Source organism: Sus scrofa, chromosome 5 (genome assembly GCF_054392235.1).
Source record: "Sus scrofa isolate SSC_HxYL_T2T_F1_AM1 chromosome 5, Sscrofa_HxYL_maternal_Yorkshire_Landrace_v2.0, whole genome shotgun sequence".
Lineage (NCBI taxonomy): Eukaryota > Metazoa > Chordata > Mammalia > Artiodactyla > Suidae > Sus > Sus scrofa.
In genome coordinates, this window is record NC_139387.1 from 77,626,606 (window position 1) to 77,652,153 (window position 25,548).

The following is a 25,548-nucleotide window of genomic DNA, read 5'->3' on the forward strand; positions in this document are numbered from 1 at the left end:
GCAGCAACACGGAATCCAAGCAGCATCTGCGACCCACAGGGCAGCTCACAGCAACACCGGACCCCTGACCCACTGAGTGAAGCCAGGGATCGAACCTAAATCCTCATGGGTACCAGTCAGATTCATTTCTGCTGGAACAGGATCTCCCTAATTTTACTTTTTAAATCACAGCATTTTACACGTGGACTGAAAATGCTTATTAATCCTCATCCTCATCCTCGTCCTCACCACCATGTGTTAAACTATTTCACCCATTTATTGCCCTCATGGAATCAAAGTGGCTTTATAATTTTGCTTTTTTTCTTAATTTACAGATATAACTACTATTGAGGTCAGTGTCTCTGGAAAGATTTGATGTAATTAGGCAAAAGCTAACATTTTAGGTTAAATATAACCAACTGATCACTTGGATACTTCAGCTATGTTCAAGCACTTAGAAAATCCAATTAAACTTTATAACCAGGCAAGCGTAAGATAAGGTGCAATTGAAAGATAGCAACTTAATGGAGTTCCTGCGTGGCTCAGCGGAAACGAATCTAACTAGTATCCATGAGGACACAGGTTCGATCCCTGGCCTTGCTCAGTGGGTTAGGGATCCAGCATTGCCATGAGTTGTGGTGTAGGTCACAGACTCAGTGTGGATCCGGGGTTGCTGTGGCTGTGGCGTAGGCCAGTGGCTACACCTCCAATCAGACCCCTAGCCTGGGAACCTCCATATGCCATGAGTGGGGCCCTCAAAAAAAAAAAAAAAAAAAAGACCAAAAAATAAAAAATAAAAAAAAGAAAGATAGTGACTTAAGTAAACATGCTCATTTTTTACTTGTGCACATGAAAACAAGTTCTGGCTTTGTTTCTTTTTCCTTTTTCCATGGAAAAGATTGTTTCCTCTTCCTATTCTCAACACTTTTTTTTTAACTTTATTTTTATGTTTTTTACATAATAAAATACATATATTTAAACAAAATTACATTCACACAGATTAATATCATGGATCTTAAGAAACAGATTAAGTGACTCCCTCTGGGGAAGTGGAATGGAAAATATGCTGAGACAAATAGGAAATTTATTCTATACTTTATCCCATTTTGTATGGCTTTCATCTTTACTATTTAGTATTATCTATTACATTTCAATTTTTCTTTAAATATTAGCATTATATTAAATTTGTTATATTATGCAACTAAAATTTATAAAGAAAGCCTTATATACCATTAAATATTTTATATAGCATAATAAAAAGAATAACTTAACTGGTAAGAATAACAAAAATAATACACCCTCTGAAAATAAGTAAAATATAAAATGTATAAATTGGTTAAAAAACAGTGTAACTATATAAATATGTCCTCACAATTTGTTATATCTTATTGATTCTTCAACATAGGCATTACACCATTCTAGGTGAGGTGATAAACAAGACATTATAGACCTTACATTGTACCATGGAGAGAAATGGTTATTAATAATACAATTATAGAACTGTATTATTTAATTGTACAGTTGCATTATTTAATTATAATTATCATAAATTCTTTGATGGAGAGGAAATCAGAATCAGACCTAAGGAGACTTCAGCATTCCAAGAATGATGTCAAATGACCCCCTTCATGGTGGATTATGCACTTAGTTACTATGAGATATTTTTCTTCTCCAGCAATTCCTTGTTTGTGTATCAATTATAGATTTTTGGTGTGCAGTTATTCTGAAGTTTTGATATAAGAGTCTATATGTATATGAGATTGTTTTAAGTTGTTCTCTTAATTGCAAGTTCATCTCCAGTGTCCTGCATTTGTACCCACCTCTTCTCATGATTTCTGATTTTGGTGGTATAATTGTGCATGGATGATTTCGTGTCTTTACTGTATATATACCTTTACTGGTGAGCCTTGTCATCTGTGGTATTTTTGTTTCTGATTGCGGCCTTTTCTTTTCTACCTAGAGAAGCTCCTTTAGTATTTTTTGTAAGTCTGGTTTAGTGTTGCTGAATTCTCTCAGCTTTTGCTTATCTGTGAAGGTTTTGATTTCTCCTTCAAATCTGAATGAGAGCCTTGCTGGGTGAAGTAATCTTGGTTGGAGGTTTTTTCCTTTCATCACTGTTAAGTATATCATGCCACTCCCTCCTGGCCTGAAGAGTCTCTGCAGAAAAATCTGCCAGTAGCCTTACTGGGGTTCCCTTGTATGTTATTTGTTTCTTTTCCCTAGCTGCTTTCAAGATTTTCTCTTTGTCTTTAATTTTGGTCAGTTTGATGAATATGTGTCTCGGTGTATTCCTCCATGGGTTTATTTTATAAGGTAATCATTGTGTTTGCTGGATTTGAATGAGTGGTTCCTTTCCCATGATAGGGAAGTTTTTGGCTATTATCTCTTGGAGTATTTTTTCTGTCTCTTCTCTCTTTTCCTTCTGGCACCCCTATAAGACGGATGTTGGTACGTTTAACGTTGTCCCAGAGTTCTCTGAGACCCTCTTCATTTGTTTTCAATCTTTTTTCTCTTTTCTCTTCTGCAACCGTAATTTCCACTAATCTGTCCTCCACCTTGCTTATTCGTTCTTCTGCCTCCTATATTCTGCTGTTAGCTGCTTCTAGTGAATTTTTTATTTTTGTTATTGTATTTTGCATCTCAAGTTTTATATCTTGTATCTCTTTGCTCAGTGTTTCTTGTAAGTTATCCACCTTTGCCTCCAGTTTATTTCCAATGTCTTGCATCATCTTCAGCATCAACAATCTAAAGTCTTTCTCCTGGAGGCTAAGAATCTCCTCATTGCTTAGCTGATTTTCTGGGGTTTTTCCTCTCTCCCTCATCTGAGTTATAGTTCTCTGTCTTTTCATTTGTATAGGTTTTTGGTGTGGTGATCTTTTTACAGAAAATAGAGTTGTAGCCTCTCTTACTTCTGGCATCTGCCCCCCTTGTGGCTGAAGTCAGTATGGGGGCTTGCTGTAGGCTTCCTGATGGGAGGGGCTGGTGCCTGCCCCCTGGTAGGTGGAGCTGATTCTAATCCCTCTGGTGGGTGGGGCTTAGTCTCTAGATGGGATTAGAGCAGCTCTCTGCCTGAGGGATCTTTAGATAGCCTGTTTGGGGGGGGGGGGCTGTGATCCCACCTGGATTGTTGTCTGCCCTGGGGCTTCTCAGCACTGACTGACAGGTGGGGCCAGATTTTCCCAGAATGGCCACCTCCAGAGAAAGGCACAGCTGCTAAATATTCCCGAGAGCTTTGCCTTCAATGTCCCTCCCTCACGATAAGCCACGTTCACCCCTGTTTTCCCAGGATGGCCTCCAAGAACTGCAGTCAGGTTTGACCCAGATTCCTATGGAGACCTCGCTCTGCCCTGGGACCCAGTGCACGTGAAAGTCCGTGTGTGCCTTTTAAGAATGGGGTCTCTGTTTCTCCCAGTCCCATGCAGCTCCTGCACACAAGCCTCACTGGCCTTCAGTGCCAGATGCTCCAGGGGCTCTTTCTCTCAGGGCCGGATCCCCGCATGTGAGAGTTTGGTGTGTGGCTCAGAACTCTCACTCCTGTAGGTGAGTCTCTGTGAACCAGTTAGTTTCCAGTTTGTGGAGCTTCCCACCCAGGAGGTGTGGGGTTGTTTATATCACGAAATCACCCCTCCTACCTCTTGATGTGTCCTCCTCTTTTTCTTCTGGAGTAGGGTATCACCGTTTCCGGTCCATTTGGGTGAAGATTGCTCAGACTTTAGTTGTGAATTCTGTTGTTTTTAGGAGAGAATTTGAGCTCCAGTCCTTCTATTCCGCCATTTTAATCTGGAAGTCCTTCTCGACACTTTTTAAAACTGAATTTAGACTTTTCTAAAATTTTGTTTTACCACTTTGTGGCAACTGGTGGAAATGTATTGCTTCTTGAAGAGGCCAGGCAGCCAAACAGCTATTCTTATCCTGAATTATACCCAAGTGAAACCATCATGTCCTATTGCACTTTATCAGCTCACCAAATAATTTATTAGAAGCACCTTTCCTCAGGACAAAATCTTCTTCCGTCGAAGATATGCTCATTTGTTTTCCTATTTAGATATGTTATACAGAATATCATAAACATGAATTCTACTATTTCCCCCTTTTTTGCATACCTTATCCCGATTTAAATAAGCAAATCGTCTGTCCATATTCAGAAAGTACTAAGTGTCCACTTCAAAAACTAGCTCTCCTCTGCTTGGAGACAAAGTTCATTTGAAATTGTTTCTCATTTCTTTAAACCTTTATGGGATATTCCCTGTAAACTAAGATTAATTAACTATGCTTTTCCTAAATTTTACTGATAAAATGCATCATTTTAATGCTCTTACTGTATACATAAACTCTTTTTTTTCTGGCCTCACCCATGGGATATGGAAGTTCCTGGGCCAGGGGTCAAATTCATGCTACAGCAAGAACCTGAGCTACATCATTAAAAATGCTGGATCCTTAACCTGCTAAGCCACCAGGGCAACTTCTAAACTATAAAAGTGTAAATATACAAAACTTTTGGGTGTCTAAATTCATTCTTCCAATCTGTCTATCAGGCATTGAACATTTATTGAAAACCTTCTATATGCAAAGAACAAAGTTAGGTTTTGTGAAAATCAATGATAAATATGTACTCAAAGTTGGTAGGAGAGACAGACATGCAAAAATGTAAATAATCATAAGTCAGAATAAAATAAAAGTCTAAGAAATGTGGAGTGGGAACTCAAAGGAATAAAAAATGATTTCCAGCTTCATCACAGATTGCTGTGATTATACCTTGACAACCAAGGACAGGCACAGAAACTGGCAGGAAGGGGGGTCATTTCAGCCCAAAAGTACCAACAATAGTGGGAAGTGAGAGTACACATGAGAGATTTGGCAAATAGCAAGTATTCTTCCTGGGCTAGAGTCCATGTGTGAGACACGACTGGAAGGGGGTATGGGGCCAGGATGAGGAAAGATCCTGAACACCATCTTAAGGTGTTTGGATCCCATTGAGTGAGCCAAGGGGAAACACTGAAATTTCTGCAAAAGGAAAAATCGTATGATTTGGGGAAGCTAACATATGAAGAAGAGACCAAAGACAAATTTTGGGGTCCAAGAGAATAATGCGGTGACTATTTTCATAGTCTAAGGGAAAATGACAACTTCCTGAACAAGAATGGTGGCAGCAGGAATATAAAGGGAAGGGACAAATACTCTGGAGAGCTGAGTAGACAAGCTTCAGTAACTGGTCAGTAAGTCAAAGGTAAACAAGTAACAATTTAGATGCCACACAGTATTCTTTACTTTATTTCAAAAGTCAACTATGGCACTCTTTCCCACAAAGCCCAGGTGTGTGCTCCCTAAAGTCCTTTCAGGTACTACTTCAGGCAGCCAACACTTAGTAGCATCTCCATTAACACAAGGACGAACCCATGTGCCCTCTCACTATAAGCCCTATAATTTGCCACAGAGATATGGTGGGAGGGAAAGAACACATTATAAAAGTAAATTGCAGGAAAGGTACAGGTCTCTATTAATATCAAGCATGTTCATTTTCAGGATGAAGAAAGCTGGCTATAGATCCCTATTGAGAGGAGAAACTAGAACAGCAACAGCAGAACTTGACATCCCTTTGGGAGAATATTAAGTGGAATGAGGACTTTGAAGGAGGAAGTGGTTGGCATTATTCTAAACTGACCTTAATATTCCTCTAAAAACTCAGACACTGGCAGTAGAGCCTAAGTTTTCAAAAGGGCACAGACGCTCACATGGTGTCTTTGAGTCACATCATGTTTATATTTTATTTCAAGGTCCTGATTCTGGTATCATTGAATTCTAGTATTTGAAACCTAGTGTCAAATTCCAAGTGACATCCCAGGTCAACTAGACCAAGGATTCAACCTGCCATAGGAACTCATGCCCATGGAAGTGGTAGGATTGTCAAAGGTCACAGAGCTAGTGTCAGAAACAGAATGAAAGCATGGGGGCTGCCACTACACTTGCTGTCATAGTCCATGAGGAACCAAGAAGTCATATAAATGACATTCAAATGACAAAGTGATTTAAGTGAAACAAAGAAATTGAAGCCACTTAATTTAAATTATGAGAAAGAGCTTGTGTTAAAATCAATCATCTTTTAGTTAGTGTATTTCAAGCTTCACTCCAAATATATTTTAAATTCACAAACTTGAATTATCAATTAAGAGAAACATTCATGAATAATTTAATACCGATTATGCCTCCTTTTCCCAACGCCTATAAAAGGCCCTTGAATGAAACCACTGGCATAAAAATCAATTGCCATCAACTTTCTTAACATTTCTGCTTCCACAAAGAATTTGAAAGTTGAGATATCAAGATAAGTCAGAATATAAGCTATGTCCAAAATAGTAGGTGATTTAGTTGCGCTTAGCAAATAAATTTATTATTCTGGTACAGTTCTCAGGTACTGCTTAGTCTCACTCACTTGCTCTACTAGCTCTTCTCTCTCTCTCTCTCTCTGTTATATTCTTTGCTTTATAACTGGGAAACATGAAAAATCTACTGAAGACATTAAAGAGGAATAACTGAGCTCTCAATTACCTAGAAAGCCACAAATAATATGATACTCTCTTTACAGGAGTTCATTTAGATTTTTTTAAAAAGGTTTGTAAGAATGCCCACAGTTATACCTATTGACATGATCTAATAATAAGGATCTGCAGGCAGTGAGAAACAAACTTCTTGAAATGATTCTAAAACCACTGCTATGCTAAGGCTGAGAAATATGTTGGTTTTAGCCAGTTTTGATAATTAAAATCATATCTGGTTCACTGAGCTAACATTTAAGATCATTCTTGAAACTAATGTGTCACTTGTTTTATATATATATATATATATATATATATACACACACACACACACACTGAGAGAGCAGCTAATTAGCAAAGTAGAAAATATTGACTTTATGAGCTCATGTCACAACTTAGAATACTGCTGTGACATTTTCAATACTAAGCAATTATTCTATTTACATGGAATTCTGAAGAACCTATTTGTTGTAAAAGGAAATCCTGGAATTTATTACTGAAAAGTTAGCAAGTTAAATACTGACATCCTCATTAAGAAAGTGGTAGATTGAAATGATAGGGCCTGAGGTCAATTCTCAATGCCCATGGAAAATATGAATGTCACATAGTCATTTCAATTAATTTTCCTTCACTTTTCATTTTCCCAGTCCATCACCTTTCTACAGCATTTAGCTTTCATCTCACCCTGCCTATTGATTTCTAGTTAAGTAGTCCTCTCACTACTTAATTTCCCATAACTTCATTAGGTAATTCTGCAGTGAAGTTTATTGGAAAATAAACATCAAATTGTCAAAGTTTACGTCACTCTTATGAATTATTCTTCCCACATTCTCAGCAACTGGCGATGGAAAAAATAAAAAGTATTCCATAATACCCTTTAGGATAGTATTGATAATTGCCTATTATACTGAGCCTCCAAGCTTTGCAATTTCTCTTTAGTCACCAACGCTTCGATTCTTATAGGAAAGAGTTCCACCCTTAAAGCTTCAAATAAAGAAACTATGCACACACCTTTTCTAAAGAAAAATCAAGCCAGAGTCAAAGGGAGAGGAGCCAAGATGATGGAGTAGGAAGACCCTGACCTCACCTCCTCTCACAAGCACAACACAATCACAACAATCAGGGTTCCCATTATGGCTCAGTGGAAATGAATCTGACTAGCATCCGTGAGGACGCAGGTTTGATCCCTGGCCTTGCTCAGTGGGTTAAGGATCTGGCGTTGCCGTGAGCTGAGCTGTGGTGTAGGTTGCCGACACAGCTCGGATCTGGCGTTGCTGTGGCTGTGGTGTAGGCGGGCAGCTGCAGCTATGATTTGACCCCTAGCCTGGGAACTTCCATATGCTACAGGTGTGGCCCTAAAAAAAAAAAAAGATTAAAAAAAAAAAAAGTCACAACAATCTGTAGAATAGCCATCAATGAAAAAGACTGAAACCTACCAGAAAAGATCTATAACTAAAGACATAGAGAAGGAACCACAATGAGATGGGTAGGAGGGTCGGACCCATGGTATACTCAAATCCCATACCCTGTGGTAGGCCACCCACACATTGGAGAATAATTATACTGCAGAGGTTCTCCTTCAGGAGTGAGAGCTCTGAGCCCCACATCAGGCTCCCCAGCCTGGGGTCCAGGACCTGGAAGACAAGCCCACAGAGCATTTTCTTTGAAGGCCGGAACAGTTTTATGGCAGGAGCTCCACAGCACCTGAAGTAAAGAAATAGAGACTTCATTCCTACAGGATGCACACAAGATATCACACACAGCACAACCCAGGACAAAAGCAGTAACTTGATAGGTGCTGGGCTAGACCATTGTTGGTATTGGACAGTCTCTTGGAGAGGTGAGGAGGTGGCTGAGGCTCACCTGGGCGACACAGACACTGGTGGAAGACATACTGGGGAATATTCAACTGAGTGAACACTGCTGACAGCTGACATTTTTGGATCCTTAGTACTAATAGCTGGCCCCACCCCACAGCCTCTAGGTGCCTCAGGTCAAATGACTGGGTGGGGATACAGCCCCATTTATCAGCAGACAGGCTGCATAAAGACTTCCTGACCTCTTGGTGACCTCTAGACATGACATGGCCCTGCCCACCAGGGGGCCAAGATCCAGATCCACCCATCAGTGGGCAGGTACCAGCCCCTCCCACCAAGAAGCATGCACATCTTTCAGACCAGACTCACCCACCAGGGGCCAGACACCAGAATAAAAAAAAAAAAACTACAAACTATAATCCCATAATATATGCCAAGAGCAGGCCAATGCAACATTTGGGACATACTGCACCCCATACTCAGCTACGATAAGAACCAGCTCTCTCCTGTCAATGATCTGAAATGAGTTTTGGGATGCCTTGGCCATGCAGCCAGACCCCAGACCCTGCCTCTGTGGGCTAATAATCTGCACTAACCCCATGACCTGGTTTCACCTCCAAGTTGGTGGACAACAGCCACAGAGTCTTTGGGTCCCTGAATCTGCCCACTCATGACCATGGGCCACTCTAGGGATCCACAACAAGCCACCTCGTGACCAGGCTAAATAGTAGCCAGTAGCATCTACAAAGGGCTAGGCCAGCCAAGCCTACCAGACCACCCCCTACCTCCAGAGTGAGTCCAACACAATAGAAGGACCCACACAGCCTTCTTAGGGGACACAGCTTGGGTGACAAGAAGATAATGCACTGCTAGGATGCATAGGAGATCTCCTACTGAAAGCCACCTCGCCAAAGTCTAGAAGCCAACCTAACACACAGATATAAAAATACAAACAGCAACTTAGACAAAATGAGGTGGCACAGAAATATATTCCAGATAAAGGAACTGGATAAAACCTCAGAAGAAGAACTAGTGAAGCAGAGACAGGCAATTTACTGAAGAAAGAGGTCAAAGTAATGATCTTAAGGAACAGACCCAAACTCATTCTATGAGACAACCATCAGTCACCCTGATACCAAAACCAGACAAAGTTATCACAAAAAAAGAAAATTACCAGCTCATACCACTGTTGAACACAGTTGCAAAAGCCCTTAACGCAATACTAGCAAAGTCACTCCAACAATACATTAAAAGGATCTCAGGAGTTCCCGTCGTGGCGCAGTGGTTAACGAATCCGACTAGGAACCATGAGGTTGCGGGTTCGGTCCCTGCCCTTGCTCAGTGGGTTAACGATCCGGCGTTGCCGTGAGCTGTGGTGTAGGTTGCAGACGCGGCTCGGATCCCGCGTTGCTGTGGCTCTGGCGTAGGCCGGTGGCTACAGCTCCGATTCAACCCCTAGCCTGGGAACCTCCATATGCCGCGGGTGCGGCCCAAGAAATAGCAACAACAACAACAAAAAAAGACAAAAGACAAAAAAAGAAATAGCAACAACAACAACAACAACAACAAAAAGACAAAAGACAAAAAAAAAAAAAAAAAAAAAAAAAAAGGATCTCACATCATGATGAAGTGGGACTTATCCCAGGGATGTAAGGATTTGCCATATCTGCAAATCAATCATTGTGATACATCACATTAATAAATTGAAGAATAAAAATTATATGATCATCTCAATAGATACAGAAAAAGCTTTTGATAAAATTCAATATCCATTTATGATAAAAACTCTCCAAAAAGTGGGCAAAGGGGGAACATACCTCAACAAAATAAAGGCCATATATGACAAACCCAAAGGTAATATCATATTCAAGGGTGAAAAGCTGAAAGCATTCCCTCTAAAATCAGCAACAAGACAAGGATGCCCACACTCAGCACTTTAATTTAACATATTTTTGGAAGTCCTAATGATAGCAATGAGAGAAGAAAAAGAAATAAAAGAAATCCAAACAGGAAAGAAAGAAGTAAAACTGTCACATGATACTATACATATAAAATCCTAAAGATGCCACCATAAAACTACCAGGACTCATCAATAAAGTTGTTAAAGGTGCAGGATACAAATTTAATATGCAGAAATGTGTTTCATTTATATACACTAAAAACTGACTATTAGAAAGAGAAATTAAAGAAACAATCCCATTTTCATTGCATCAAAAAGAATGAAATACCTAGGAATAAACCTACCTAAAGAGGCAAAACACATGTACTCTGAAAACTATAAGACACTTATAGTGCAAGAAATCAAAAACAAACAGATGGAAAAATACACTATGTTCTTAGACTGGAGGAATCAATATTGCTAAAATGATCATATACCCCAAGGCAATCTACAGATCCAAAACAATCCCTATTAAAATACAAATGGTATTTTTCACAGAACTAGAAAAAAAACTTTTTTAATTTGTATGGAACCCTAAAACACCCAGAAATAGCCAAAACAAACTTAGGAAAGAAGAACAGAGCTGAAAGAGGAATCACACTGATTTCAGACTGTACTACAAAGCTACAGGAATCAAAACAGTATGGTGCTGGCACCAAAAAAAGAGACATAAATAAACCCACACACTTACGGTCAATTAATCTATAACAAAAGTGGTAAGAAAGTACAATGGAGAAAAGACTGTTTCTTCATTAAGTGGTACTTGGGAAACTGGACAACTACATCTAAAAGAATTAAATTAGAACATTTTCTAGCACCATATATGAAAATAAACTCAAAATAGATTAAAGACCTAAATGTTAGACTGGAACCATAAAAGTCCTAGAGGAAAACATAGGCAGAATACTCTTTGACATAAACCACAGCAATCTATTTTCTTTCTTTTGACTAGTGGTCAAAAACATACACCTAAGAATTAAATATATATTGAGAAGGAATCTCAACCTTGTCCCCACTCCCCAGATGTGTGACTTAGGCAAATTACTTGAACTCTGTCTGAACCTCAATAACCTCACCTATAAAACAGGACATAACATCAGCTGTTTTACAGAACTGTTCTAAGGACTTAGTGAATAAGCATTTGTTGAGTGCTTTACACATTGTCTCACATAGATTTAGATTTTAACATTAATGTTAATAAAATAAATGGCAAATGTCCAAAGCTTTCATGTTTCTTGGCTTCATTAGTACAGCTTATATTTGAATAGCTTTACTATCTAATAAATAGAACTATTTCCTAGGGACTATTCATTGATATTTCATTCCCTTGGAGTTTTAGGAAATTATTTGATAATTTCCTCAGAATGTTTAGGGTAAAATTCTCTATAGAAAAAACCTTGACAAAATATCTCACAATTTGAAAAAGAATGTCTGATAGCCAATGTCCCTGGCTGAAGAGGCATTGTTAACATTAATGACTGTCGTAAATGTGAAAATATTAAGGTATTATACACCAGGCATATGTGCATTTCCAAATTTCCACTCTTCTGACCATTGTTTTATTCTATATCTCCTCCATATTTAACTATTCAGCCTGGACTATAACGTATGGTCTTTAGCATGCAGCTTTCTAACTGTGACTTTGTACTGCATGTTTCTACGACTTCCCGACTTGATTGTAGTAATTATTCCAAAGTACGGGGACCCTCTATTCTATATGTTTGTATATGTCTATATGTTGTACATATGTTTGTATTGTCACATAGTAATATACTGATAAGAAGTTAAAATAGGACTAAGAGTTAAGTGCTTGTCTGGTGCTAGTCATGGTGCCGAGCACTTCATCAACTTTACTTCATTTACTTCCCCCAAATCCTATGAATTTGTTGCTTAAGTTTTTCTATGTTACTGATTAGGAAATGAGATTCCAAGGGTTGAAATAAGTTACCCAAAATAACATTCCAAAAAGATCAAAATGGATTTAAAGATCTCTGTCTGACTCCTAATTCCATTTTCTTGCTGCTATACTCTGCTGCCTCAAATTCTCATTAATTTTCAAAAGCAACTTTCTCATGGGAATGAAGAAGAATTTAGAAAGGTGCAGCCAGAAGTTTAGACTTGACTTTGCTTATTTAAAGAAGAATAGGAGTACATAACCAAAACAAGCTATTAAAATCCTCTTGAGAAGTTAGCTTAACAATAACTTCAACTTTAGAAAACTACACCCAGGAAAAAAGAATCACCAATTATACTCAAGGGTTTGTAAATGAGAATACTCATCTGAAGCATTATTTTGAACAGTACCTTTTTGGAATAAATTTTGGAAAATAAGAGATAAGTTAAATAAATACATTATATTCAAATAATAGACTATTGCACAGATAAGGTTATATTTTTAAAAACTAATACTGTGATATAATATTAGTAGAAAAGTCCATAAGGTAAATTGTATAGAATATAGTATGATCCCATTACACAGTGAGTAAGAGCACGCATACACACACACACACACACACACTCACGCATTACCCATTGTCAGTGCAGGAAATCCCAGGATGGCCAGCCTCCTCCATGTGGGGGGATCTAGCCATGTTTTTAATGCTTCCAACAGCTGCATGAGCACAGTTTTGGCCCAGAAAATGCCAACAGGGTTACTGGATATTCTAACCAAAACAATAGGGGAAAAAAGTCTAAGGTGGGAAAGTGGGCCTGCTATAGTCACAATAGCAGAGGCTCTACTTTGGGCCCTGAGACTGATATGGAAAATGAGCTCCAACTCAGACTGGAGCTAGAAAAATCTAAAGCGGACTTGGCCTTAGAATAAGAGCTACATACAAGTGGCTTGTTTTTCCAATTTAAATCTACTAGCCAAAAGGTACAACGACAAGAACACCGGAGGCCATGGTATGCAAAGTGGTTAAGATGCAAGGATGGCATCTGCCACCCAATGAAGTACAAACCATCATCTCACAGGAAGACTGGTATCCCAAATGGCTGGATCTCCTTCAGAGGAGAAAGATGTAATTTTTAAAGGAAAGATGACCCAAGGGTCCACCCCCTCATTTAAATAAAGACTCTTGCAAGCTGCACCAAACCCAGAGGTGACCAAGAAGAGATACCAACTAGCCAAAAGATAACTATGAGGGAGTATTTTTCTCCAGGAGTAGTTGAATTGATATCAGGTTCAAACAAAAAAATGGGAAGGAGTAGCTGCGTGGCAACTCCGTCTGTGGAATATAGACAAAGATGATATACTAAATGGCCTAGACATGTCCAAATAGCCTTGGGGACAGCTCAGAGAGCCCTGAGGCAGTGGTTATATGCCACTGGAATGGGAGAAAACCAAGGATGGGTAGCTGAATCGGTCGCTTGGATTAGGGCTCAGGTAAGATTTGCCATTACAATGAAGATCCATGGAAGAATTATATCATTAGAGAATGGGAATGAAACTTGCTATATAGGCAGAAAACTTTAGAAGCCAGATAAAGAACTATTTACTGAAGGTATGAATGACTGTATCTTAACAGTCTTGCTCCTGGGGGGTATGGCATCTTAATATTGGTCCTGGCACATGTGGTCAGTAAAGTGATAGCTCCGGTAGCTGCAATTATGGCAGATCTCAGTGAAACAGAAAGAGTCCACTACCAAGGAAAAAGAAAGGTAGACAAAAATAAAAAGATAAAGGGGAAACAAAGGACAGAGGGGAAAAAAAGGAAAGGATGGACCTGACATGCAAACAACTTGGCAAGATATAGTATTAGCAGGGACTGCAAAGGAAGATATTGATAAACAACCTAATTCAGTTCTGTTATCTTTGCAGAAAGCCCTAACAAAAGACAAACAGTTCACTTCTCTGTCTACTGACCATAAACATGTCACAATTATGTACAGTGTCCCACCAACTAAAAGCAGAGTAGGGATGGATTCCCACTGGCCAAGGAGCTAAGGATTGAGCCAACACCGCCCTCTAATGAATGCAGTGGGAGCTACTGGAGCCCCTACACAGAACTGATAATTATTAGTCCTACACAAACAGTTTTAGAACTGGGAGTTACCATCGTGGCGCAGCGGAAACGAATCCAACTAGGAACCATGAGGTTGCGAGTTCGATCCCTGGCCTTGCTCAGTGGGTTAATGATCTGGCATTGCCGTGAACTGTGGTGCAGGTTGCAGACTCTCAGATCTGGTGTTGCTGTGGCTGTGGCGTAGGCCAGTGGCTACAGCTCCGATTAGACCTTAGTCTGGAAACCTCCATATGCCGCAGGTGCGGCCCTAAAAAGACAAAAAAAAGAAAAAAGGAAAAAGAACTGGTAGATACCTGAGCTGAATATACCTTACTGCATGGCCATCGTTCTAAATTTGGAGGAGAAAAATACAGGGGCCAAACTATTTGAGTAAGCCAAACGAGCTTATAGCTCCAAAGTGGCTATCTCCCCTACCTGTTCCTCATACATTTACCCCATACCAGGATAAATACTAGGTACTGATATTTCACAAGACCTAGATTTGACTGTCAGTCCTAGAGAGTCCTGTCTTCGCATCAGAGTGGTGAAACCTCTGTTGGTGGGCCATGTAAACCCGTCCACTTATCCTGCCAGATTGCTACTGTCAAACAGCATAGGCTACACGAGCGTTAGGAAGAAATTTCCGCTACTGCTAAAGAACTAGGAAAGGTAGGAGTCATTAGAACCACCAAGAGTCCCTAAAATAGCCCATTGTGGCCTTAGTAAAAAAGCCTAACAGGACTGTTGACTAAAGGAGAATTTAAAAAGGTGGTTCCCCCCATCCATGCGGAGATTCCCAATATTGCTACTAATTTAGGACATCTCTCCTCTGCACTGAAAACTTTCCACTGTGCGCTCGACTTGCCTAACCCCCTTTTCAGCATTCCTCTGGGTGCTGGCTCTCAAAGTCAATTTCCCCCCACCTAGGATAGGAGGCAACGGACCTTTCAGGTCTTGCCTCAGGCTTATTTACAGCATCACCATTTGTCAGAGTTTGGTCCCTCAGGACCCAGGCATCTGGTGAAAGGCCCACCCTGAGTTGGAATTACTTGCTTAGATTGATGACATTATGTTACCCTGTGATAACTGCCCCTTTTCTCCTAAGCTGCTTCCTCTTTAAAGACACATTTACAAAACCAAAGGTAAGAATTAAGCACTGACAAAATCCAGGGACTGGGGCAGTCAGTAAAGTTCTTGGGAGCTGTCTGGTCAGGTAAGACAAAAGTTATGCTGGCTGTGGTTACTGATAAAATCCAAGTCCTGCCCACTCCATAATCGGTCAAGGAATTAAAACCCTCTCTCTGAGATCATAGGTTGTTATCATCCTTTCCTACCTCATTTGGCACAAATAATATGGCCTCTATACTCTCTGGTTAAAAAAAGACAAAAATGGGTTTGGGACATCCTCTACATGAAGCCTTTACAAAGGCCAAAATTTTAGGAAAACAGGTTCAGCCTCTGTGGATACTTACATGGAATGCTGCCAGTGACTTAGATGGCAGTATGTATCTGGAAGGTTTTGGCTAGAGCCGCAGCAAAGGCAGGAAGGGAAACATATCCTGCTAGGATTTTAGTCTCAGTTGTGGAAGGGAGCCCAACAGTCCCACTGAAAAACAGCTCCTTGTAGTCTCCCTGGCCCTGCGGCAAAGAGAAGGCCTCACCATGGGCTTACCAGTATCTGTTCAAACCTCCCTCCCAATAAGTAGTTGCATTAAGGACATGCTCCTCAAACCAAATGGTGCCCATGCCTAAGTAAGCACAGAGCAAAAATAGCACACGCACCTGCAACAGGTAATGTTACAATTCAAGCCTGTTGTCCAAGGAATGACGTGGTCTCCTTGGACCAGTGTCTTAGGTGAATACAGACGTGGCCTCTCAGACACCACCCATCACTCCCTCTAGGAGCCTCGTCAAAGAGGGAACCAGGAGCTCCTCCCAGGTCAAGGCAACGCCCCCACCTGGCATACTTGGGCTGTTCGCCTGGATTCCAGGGTCATCTGGTTTGGAGAAGGCACTAAGGAGAGTGGTCAATAGGCTGAACTGAGGATGCTGCGGATCATGAATCTATGCCCCTCTGCTCAGCCACAGACAGCGGGGCTGGATGGAAAGGAATGACCTTGTGGATGGTGCCATGGCTCCAGGAAAGCTGGACTATCATGGGAAGCCACTGTGGGGAATGAGCTACGGAGGGATATCTGGGATGTGTGCATGCAACCCTGTGCTGGCATCTCTGCACATTCTCCAACTGCACTGCCTGGGCTCCACCAAGCAGACACTCTAGACAAGGAGGAAGCTGTCCTCCTGGAAGAGTTACAGACTCCCTCAGACATGGCAGGTGACTTCACTCAAAATCAGGACTTCAAGGCTCCCAAACCACCTGGGATACAGTCAAGAAGTTGCACTCCCCATCAAATGCACTAATTGGCAGGCAGCTCATAGAACTGCCCCCATGTACAGAACCTTTGATGACAACCCCTGAGACACTCCTGTTCACATCAGACCAGCTGTAGCCCACTGACCAGATGGCAAGCGGACTATGCCAGCCGCCTGCCCTCATCTGGAGAAAAATATGCACTGACCTGCGTGGATGCAGAGACCTGGCTGATATATTGCCTTTTCTAGTAAAAGGGGAAATCCAACACCCACTATTAGGGGCTTGACCCAATTGGAAGGTTTGTACAGGATCTCCATCCACTAGACAGCAACCAAGGAACCCACTTCACTGGACATGATGTACGAGAATGAGCTGAAGCCCAGGAGATTTTATGGACCTTCCATCTGCCACATAACCCAACAGTCCCAGGGCTGGTAGAAAGAATAAACAGAATACTGAAAGAGACACTAAAGAAGCTTTCTCCAGATGGGCACTTAACAGGATGTTCTCCGCAACTATTTCAGGCCATCTGGCTGTTCAACACTTGCCTCCACAGCAGGTCGTACATCTGCTCGTGAAAGACTGACTGCACTTGCTCTGCCAACAAGGGCCTTAAAGGTACTCGTCTTAGAAGGAGGACTGAGACCCATCCAATGGGATGTGGGTCTTGTCCTGAGTGCTACAGAACCTCCCAGCTGGGCAGACTACCTGAGATTGGAGACCTCAATGGTATTCTCCCTTGCAGGTCGTTTGGCATCCTTAGTCCTTGGGAGGAAGGGCTAGGCCCTGGCATAGTATTTCCTCAATCTTTGTACCTAAGCGAAGGCCCAGCCAAAACCAAAGAGATCTCTCCCATAGAAATCAGATAGGGGACTGAAGTAGGGCTTCTTTTATGAGCCCCTACAGAAGACCCACATAAAGTATCTCCCTATTCCATTCAGATGTAAAGAGACCAAAGTCTGGTATTGTCCTCTGGGAAAAAGTGCCAACGCCTGGGGTGATCCCAGCACATGGAGACCATATAGTTGTGGTGCTGCTTCTGACTGAAGGTTTGCCTTTAAACACCGATCTCATCATCCTTAGCCTTTTCCTTCTAGGATTAGTGCCACCTACCTCCACTAATGTGTTCCTGTCCCAGGCCACCATCTACGCGGATGTCCACAACCGTTCTGACTGCTGGGTGGGTGGACTTGTAGCCAATGTCTGGCTCTGAATGCCAGGGGTTCTTCTGCCTTTTAACCTCATGGTCTGAGGACAATAAATGGGCATGGCAGGTAAACTCCTGATATCTGACTCTAGGGTATTCTTGGAAGGATGGTGGGTAAGACTGTGCAGGAATGCGTCGGGGAACCACACTGGCTCCATCTTAGGCCTGAAGCCCTTTCCACATGACTGAGCGTTAGCCTATCACAAGGAATGTGCCCAAGCCAGATAAGTTCCCTCTAGACATTCACCATTGCCTTCATCTAATATGAAAGCTGGAAGAGTTGCCTTTTGCTGAGGTAGATGGTTGATAGTCATGAGACCTGGGGCGGGGTGGGGGTGGGGGCGGGGAGAGGGTGTGCTCCCAGTTCCAGTCTGCCTGGAATTGCTTCACACTTGGTGGTCATAGTCTATTTTTAACTCTGGCCCCTTTAAGTCCCCCTGGACCTCTTTTGGCAGCTGCAAATGCCTCTGGATCTTCTTTCTGCCTGATCCCTCCTACCTGTAAGTAAGTCACACACAATAAATTTCATAACTGCACGGAGTTCCCTGCTTTGTTTTTTGGTCTCAAAGTTCCAAGAATATCATTCCATATCTCCACCTCCCAACAGACAGAAACAAACTAAATGCTATAGTTTGATGAAAGAGTGGAGGACTTTTATTTTGTATTTATATCCATTTGCAATTACTGAGTGTTTATGTAATGTGACAAGCAGTATTTTAACTCATGTAGATGAATTAACTGATGTAATCTTCAAAATAAAAATGAAAATTAGGGGCTATTATTATCTCCACTTTACAAATGAAAAAAACTGAGCAACATAAAGATTAAGTAACTTTTCATGGTTTCAGAGCTATCAAGTGGGGGAGCTGGACGGGTTCCACACCCATGCTCTTCAAAGCTAAGCAAAGCTGCTCTAATAAGCAAGTGTTACTGTTATAAAACAGGCTAACAACTGAATAAAACCCTTTTTAAAAGAACCATTCTTCTCTGCCTGGAGTATACGCAAATAGAGAATGTAGGTTTCTCACTGTTTTAGGTACAAATACTGTACCTAAAAGAGCATAGCAATCAGCACCTTCTCCCATGGGCCCTGCTTTGTGAATTGCTTCTAGACCCATATTCTCCACATCCCAAGGCTGTTTGGAACACCCCAAATGCTAAAAAAAAAAAAAAAAATTCAAGGCAGACCAAACTATCGATAAAACTATAACATGAGTAAAGCTTTTCTCTGCTAAGCTACACCTGGACAATTCCCACACTGGGGCTTCAAAATCACTGTCCAAAAATGCCCCTAGGACGAATTTCTCTGAAATTCTGGGGTTAAGACAACCCCCCAAAACTACCATTTTGAACTGCTAGACCACTGGAACTGCAAAGCCAGAAGAACAGGCTCTTACGGCCATGCCATACCTTGACCCTCAGTTTACCTGTCATACGCCTCATTAACAGGATAACAGGCATTCTAATTTCTCTAGTTTAAAGTAACTTTATTATCTATCAACATCACTTGAAACCCGTTCACAGATTAATGTCAAACATTTTGTCTGGCAAAATAAGGGTAAAGTGTGTCTAAGAGAGGAAACCAATGCTGACTGGGGTAGAATCGCCAACTGTGTGAATACTTTGATTCTTTCACCATAGAGATTCAGAACAGCATGGCTATCTGTTTCAAACCGGGCCACTTCCCACTGGGCCGATCAGATTTTGTCTCTTGGAATCTGAATTTCCTTTCCCCAGGGGTCAATTAATCACTGAATGAATTGGAACTGTAACACGTAAACTTGCAAAGCATATGCCACCAGTGGATGGAGAAACAGAAAAAAAAAGTCTGCAAAATGAGAGAAAAATAAAGATGTGGAAAGGACCATATGAAAAGGAGAAGAAACAGAAAAGCATACCAAATGTGGGTCGTTTTTTTGTTTCATTTGCAGGCTGTCAAAACTTTCATGGATCATAAAAGATCAGACAACCTCATGTATTACCATAAAGCAGTAAAACCAGAGACAGAGCCTAACTTGACACCACTATTTCTGACAGTGACAATCTCACAGTGACAATCTTTATTTCACCACAAATACACAAATTCCTACCTCAGTCCCACTTAAGCCAGCTCCGGCATACCACTGAAAAGTATTCTCCTAACGCATTACTGGTGCAGGTACTGTTTCGTTTTGGCTGCATCCACAGCATAAGTTCCCAGGCCAGGGATCAAACCCATGCCACAGCTGCAACCTGAGCCACAGCCATGCCAACTCTGGATACTTAACCCGCTGTGCCACCTCCTAATGCAGGTATTGTTAATCCAAGCCCATGAGCTACAGTCAGAGAGTCATTTACTCATCGAACCAGTAGATTAAAAATTTTAGTGTAATGAAAATTTTATTTTCAGTAGAAAAAAATAAAAAACCAGTAGAAAAAAAAAAAAAAATCTGGTACAAAATTTCCAAAAGTCAATTCATAAACCTTGTGTAAATTCATAAACGTTGTGTACTGGAAAAGGCAGCAGTGTCAGCAGAGCCTGACAACACCTCGTTGGCATGCTGGGATAAGTGGTACAAGGTGAGAAAGATCACTAATGGCACCATCCAAAGCAAAGAGAAACTTAATAACTACCAGTCACATGACAGAATTGATTTATTCATAGATTTGTTCATGCTACCAATATATATATATTTTAATTTAGTGTGCATAACCAGCACATGGTAAAATTGTTAAAAGTACAGATTTCTGGACCTTAGTCCCAGAAATTTTCATTCAATGGATATGGGGTGGGGCCTAGGAGACTGTATTTTAGCAGGTGAACCCCTTTCCTCATGCCACACGATTCATTCAGGGAATTACAGCATCCATATTTCTGTGCCACACTCAGAATGCATGGACACAAAAGAGACAAAACTTCTCCTCAAGGAGACTACAGAGACCAAAGATTATGATATAACTATGCTATCTGTACATACCAACTGCTTTGAGAACATAACACAGCACAGTTTGGAAAGACAGTCGTAAGAAAACTGCGCCTTGAGGAAGGAGCACAAGCTCATCAGGAAGAGGAGGCGAAGGGAGGAAGGAATGTTTAGGGAGGAGAGAACCACATGAGCAAGGCCACATGGGCAAAAAGAATTTGGCCCAATAGGACAACAGCCCACGCTTTGGGGCCACACCTCTTATGTGCTCTGGAGCCGCATTTACCTGGCACCAGCTTTGGCGTAGAGTAAGCCACAAATAGCAAGCACATGGTGATGCAAAGAGTGGTGGGAGATTAGGCAAAGTAAGTTACGGTACGGAAGTGCTTTTTGGAATTCCTAACACAAAGTAGGCACTCATTACTTTTCCACTTTGGATTCTTCTTTCCACACTAAGTTTTAAAATTAGTTTTATCACCATTACAGGATTATTGCAGGTTTACATATGATAGCTAACCCACAAAGCCTAGAAATACAGACTGCTCTCTCTGCTTTTATACTTGGTAAGCTAATTTCTCCATCACAGAAAATGACAAAAATCATCAAAACAATGTGCGAGAACTAGGGCAACAAATCAAGGTCTCAGGGAAAACAGGTGATTTCTGCATATTATTTTTCCCATTGGGTTTGCCTCATTCTATATCAATGTTTTCAAAATAAAAGGGGAATGTTATAAAAATTACTTCATGTTTCTAAGATTGGATCATCTCAGCTATAGACATTTTAATTAAGTAAATAACTTAACATGCTCTGAATTAACATAATAACAAAATGAACTCAAGAAGAACTAAATAATGAGTAGAGGCTAAGTCAGAGAGTAGCGGGCTTGTCTCTACATAAATACATCTAGAAAAAGGGTGCTTGTCACTCTCACATATCAACTTGCAGCCGCTACAGAAACTCCATGGACTCATACAAACCGCAACAGTCTGTCTTGTCTCCCCTCAAGCCCCATCTCCTCTGTGCAGCGTATTCTAAGCACTCTGTTCCATAATGCTCTCTTCCCCCCCAAACAGGAACCTCATCTTTGATTCAGTCCTACATTGTCACGTGTTACACAATCCTATACTTACCTCCCGACCAGATTTTACATTTTCAGAGAACTTCTCTTGCATATAAAAGCCACTCAAAACCCTTCCACCAGTGAGTAGACTAAAGGATGTCCATGAATTATATTTACCTTCCAGCTTCATGTGCTGATTTTCTCACCTCCCTCAACATGAAGATGAAAACATCATGACGCTTTTTTTGTGTGTGTGTGTCTTTTTGCTATTTCTTGGGCCGCTCCCGAGGCACATGGAGGTTCCCAGGCTAGGGGTCCAATCGGAGCTGTAGCCACCAGCCTACGCCAGAGCCACAGCAACGCAGGATCTGAGCCACGTCTGCAACCTACACCACAGCTCACGGCAACGCCGGATCCTTAACCCACTGAGCAAGGCCAGGGATCGAACCCACAACCTCATGGTTCCTAGTCGGATTCATTAACCACTGCACCATTACGGGAACTCCTTTTTTTTTTATTAATCTTTTTGCCATTTCTTGGGCCGCTCCTGTGGCATATGGAGGTTCCCAGGCTAGGGGTCCAATCGGAGCTGTAGCCACCAGCCTGTGCCACAGCCACAGCAACGCGGATCCAGGCCACGTCTGCGACCTACACCACAGATCAGGGCAACGCCAGATCCTTAACCCACTGAACGAGGCCAGGGATCGAACCTGCAATCTCATGGTTCCTGGTCAGAATCGTTAACCACTCCCATCATAAAGCTTTTAAAAAGTCTTAAATGGGGCACAGGGAAAGGAAGTTATAAAAGGGTTATCAGCAAATCATCAGAGGTCTTCTCTATAAAAAAGCAAGGTAATTCCTTGCTCTGCTAGCCCACAGTAAGGCCAAGGGGCCTATAACTTCGCTAAGAGAAATCCTTACAAACAACCTTGGAGATAAGCTGTTTATACATATCAAAGAAGAAAGAGAAAGAAGGGACAGGTACCCCAAGGCTGCCTCTATCCTGGCCTTTATCCAGCTTATTGAAGTTGAAAAGAGGACTATTTACAGAATTCCATAGCTGAATCATATATAATACATTTATTCAATAAATACTATTTCCAACATTATAATAACTAACATTTTAACATTGTCTTTTGTCTTATACACTGTTATCACTTTTCATATATCATTTTATTAAACTGTGATAACACCCTATACAAGATAAATATCATAATTATCTTCATTTTAGAGACGGGGGAGCTTAGATTAAGACTTGTCCCAAGATAACAACACGAGTAAGTCGCAAAGCCAGAATCTATAAACCAGGTCTCATATGCCAAAGCTCAAAGGATACCACCATCTACCATTTCAAGATTCGATGATCAACAATTTAAGCACCACAATCACTTGGGTTCTCTCTTTCAGAACTTTTTTGCATTTGAAAAAAAATCGAAAATTAAAAGCAATACACCAAATCAATGATATTTTTAAATGGCTGGAACAAGGGGATTTCCAGGTTCTGAGGTAACACTTGGAAAGAAACTGGCTTAAAGCCAACTGACCTCAGGATTCCCAGCACACCCACAGCAAACAAGCATGGGGGGCGGGGGGCACAATGAGGGACAGGAAAGAGTGGTTAAATGTGGACCCTATTGGCAGAAACACCAGCTAAAGTATAATTTCCCCATCACCCCTAAAGAGCTTATGAAACTCAGATTTAATTTATATTTATGTTCATTCAATCTGCAGGCCACATGCCATTCAGACTTGCAGGATGTTCAGTAGAGAATAAAAATTCTAGAAAATACTGTTATTGTAGGACTTTAGGCTATGCATTATCTGCATATATTAATAACCTCCTCTAGCATCCAAAGCCAGCTTCAGAGAAAAGAAAAAGGCCTAGAAATTATGTCTCAAAAGAATTCTCCATACAGTTTCACTCGCTCAATTAACAGAAAGAAATTTCAGGCCACACTTAAAAGCAGTGACCACAATAAGGCAAGACCTTAATGTTAGCTCTCACTATCAGCATTATCGTATATGGTCTGAGGTCAGCCTTAAGAGAAAGCAGACAATCATGGCATATAGTTTAAGGAATTGGCTAAGGGGTGGCGGGGGTGGGGGTGGGAGTGGGGGTGATACTTGAATTTCCCCCTTCCCACCAAGAAAAATTCCTTTGGCTTTTAGGCTTAGTCTTGTGACAATGCAAACTTAAATACCATTGAGTTGATAGCATTTTAAGCCTTGGGGCTTATTTACATCCAAGACGACTTAAATTTATTACATGTCTTCCCCTTTTTTGCTAAGAAGAGGAGGAGAATTTGAGGGCATTGAAAACAAGCGAAAAGTGGACAGGTGAAAAATAGTTTTCCACCAAGAAAGATCCAAGTATGCAAACAAGGGAGTGCGCTGGAGTTGGTATTATCATGTACAAGTTCTCTCTCCCCTTCTGTTGCCATTATCAACTTAATTGTAGTCAGTCCATCTCCTTCCCCAAATCTTCTGTGATATGGCAATTATGCTGCTTTATGTAAAGGGAACGGACCCAAAGAATGTCAGGCGAAGGAGTCTGAATGTACAGTACGTGAGCAGAGTAGAGGTGGTTCCACACACTCAGATGTAGCCACTTAACTGGCAGAAGTCGTGACTTCCCACATTTTAGGGAAGGCAGCAGCGACATCCCTACCTAGTAGGCCAAAGGCAAAATGCCCGCAAGGGGGTGGGGTGGGGAAAGCAGGCAGGATGGCTCCAGGAAGTGGGTGGGGAAGAAGCTGCCGGGTTTGGAGCCAACCAAGCGAAGAGCAGGTTTGCACACGCCCAACAGGGAGTCCTGGGCCACTGCGCGCAGCGGTCACAAGCGCTTTTGGCAATGCTGTCCCCTTCGATTCCCGTCATCGCCCAACCCCACAGCTCCCGGTTTGGGTCGTAAAAATGGGCTGGTAAAGTGGGCGGCGGCCCAGGTTCCCACCGCTGAGTCACAGCCCAGACAACTTTTACAGTGTATCCCAGAGAAAAATAAAGTCTCAGTCCCGCAGCCCACCGCTCGCTCCTAGTTCCCGCTCTCCGCTCTGTCACTCGACCCGGCGGCGACTGGAAGCCTACAACCGGGCTATTTCCCACTCGTCGCGCAACTTCTCACCTGCGCATAGCCTGGGAGTACCCCGTGCCAAGCGCTACCAACCGGGTAGATGGGAGAGCAGGAGGGAGGGGAAGGGCTGCGTCCTCACCTGCAAGACACCGACACCTCCACTCGTGTGGCCGGGATGGTAGCGCTCAGCTGGTTTAAATCTCCGAGGCCCGCAGTGCTGGTGTAGCGGCTATCCATCTTGAGGCTCGGCTCCGTGGACTTATCTGGCACCCACATCCAGAGCTCGGGCCGACTGAGGGCTCCGAGCCCAGCTCCCGACAGACGGGGTTGGGGGTGGAGGGTGGAGGCAGAGGAAGGAGGCGGAGGCAACTCGCGGGAAGGCGGAGGGACCGGAGAGGCGGACCTCGGCGCAGAGCGGCGAGGGATCACAGCAAGCCAGTCCCGCTGAAGCTGAAGCTGAAACTGCTGGGGAAGCGGCGCACGGGGCTCCCGGCTACCCTGCCCCCCTCGTTACAGGCTGCGGCCCCAGCTGAGGACGCTCGGCGGTCCTTTCCTGGCCCTGGGCGCCAGGCTCTGCGGAGCGCCCGGGCAGCCTGGCGGGGTAGGTGGTATCAGACCCAGACTCCAGCCGTCTAGGGGAGCCAGTCCTGGCCCGCTTG

At 42.1% G+C, this 25,548-nt stretch overlaps 1 protein-coding gene across 1 annotated transcript in view; it reads right to left on the reverse strand.

Moving 5' to 3' along the window:
* Positions 1-25,212, reverse strand: part of CPNE8 (copine 8) — a 265,300-nt gene extending 240,088 nt beyond the window's left edge. Inside the window, exon 1 of the mRNA XM_013997926.3 lies at positions 25,029-25,212. Coding sequence (XP_013853380.1) covers positions 25,029-25,165 — 137 coding nt within the window. The 5' untranslated portion in view covers positions 25,166-25,212. The remainder of the gene's footprint in view (positions 1-25,028) is intronic.
* Positions 25,213-25,548: the final 336 nt, after the last annotated feature.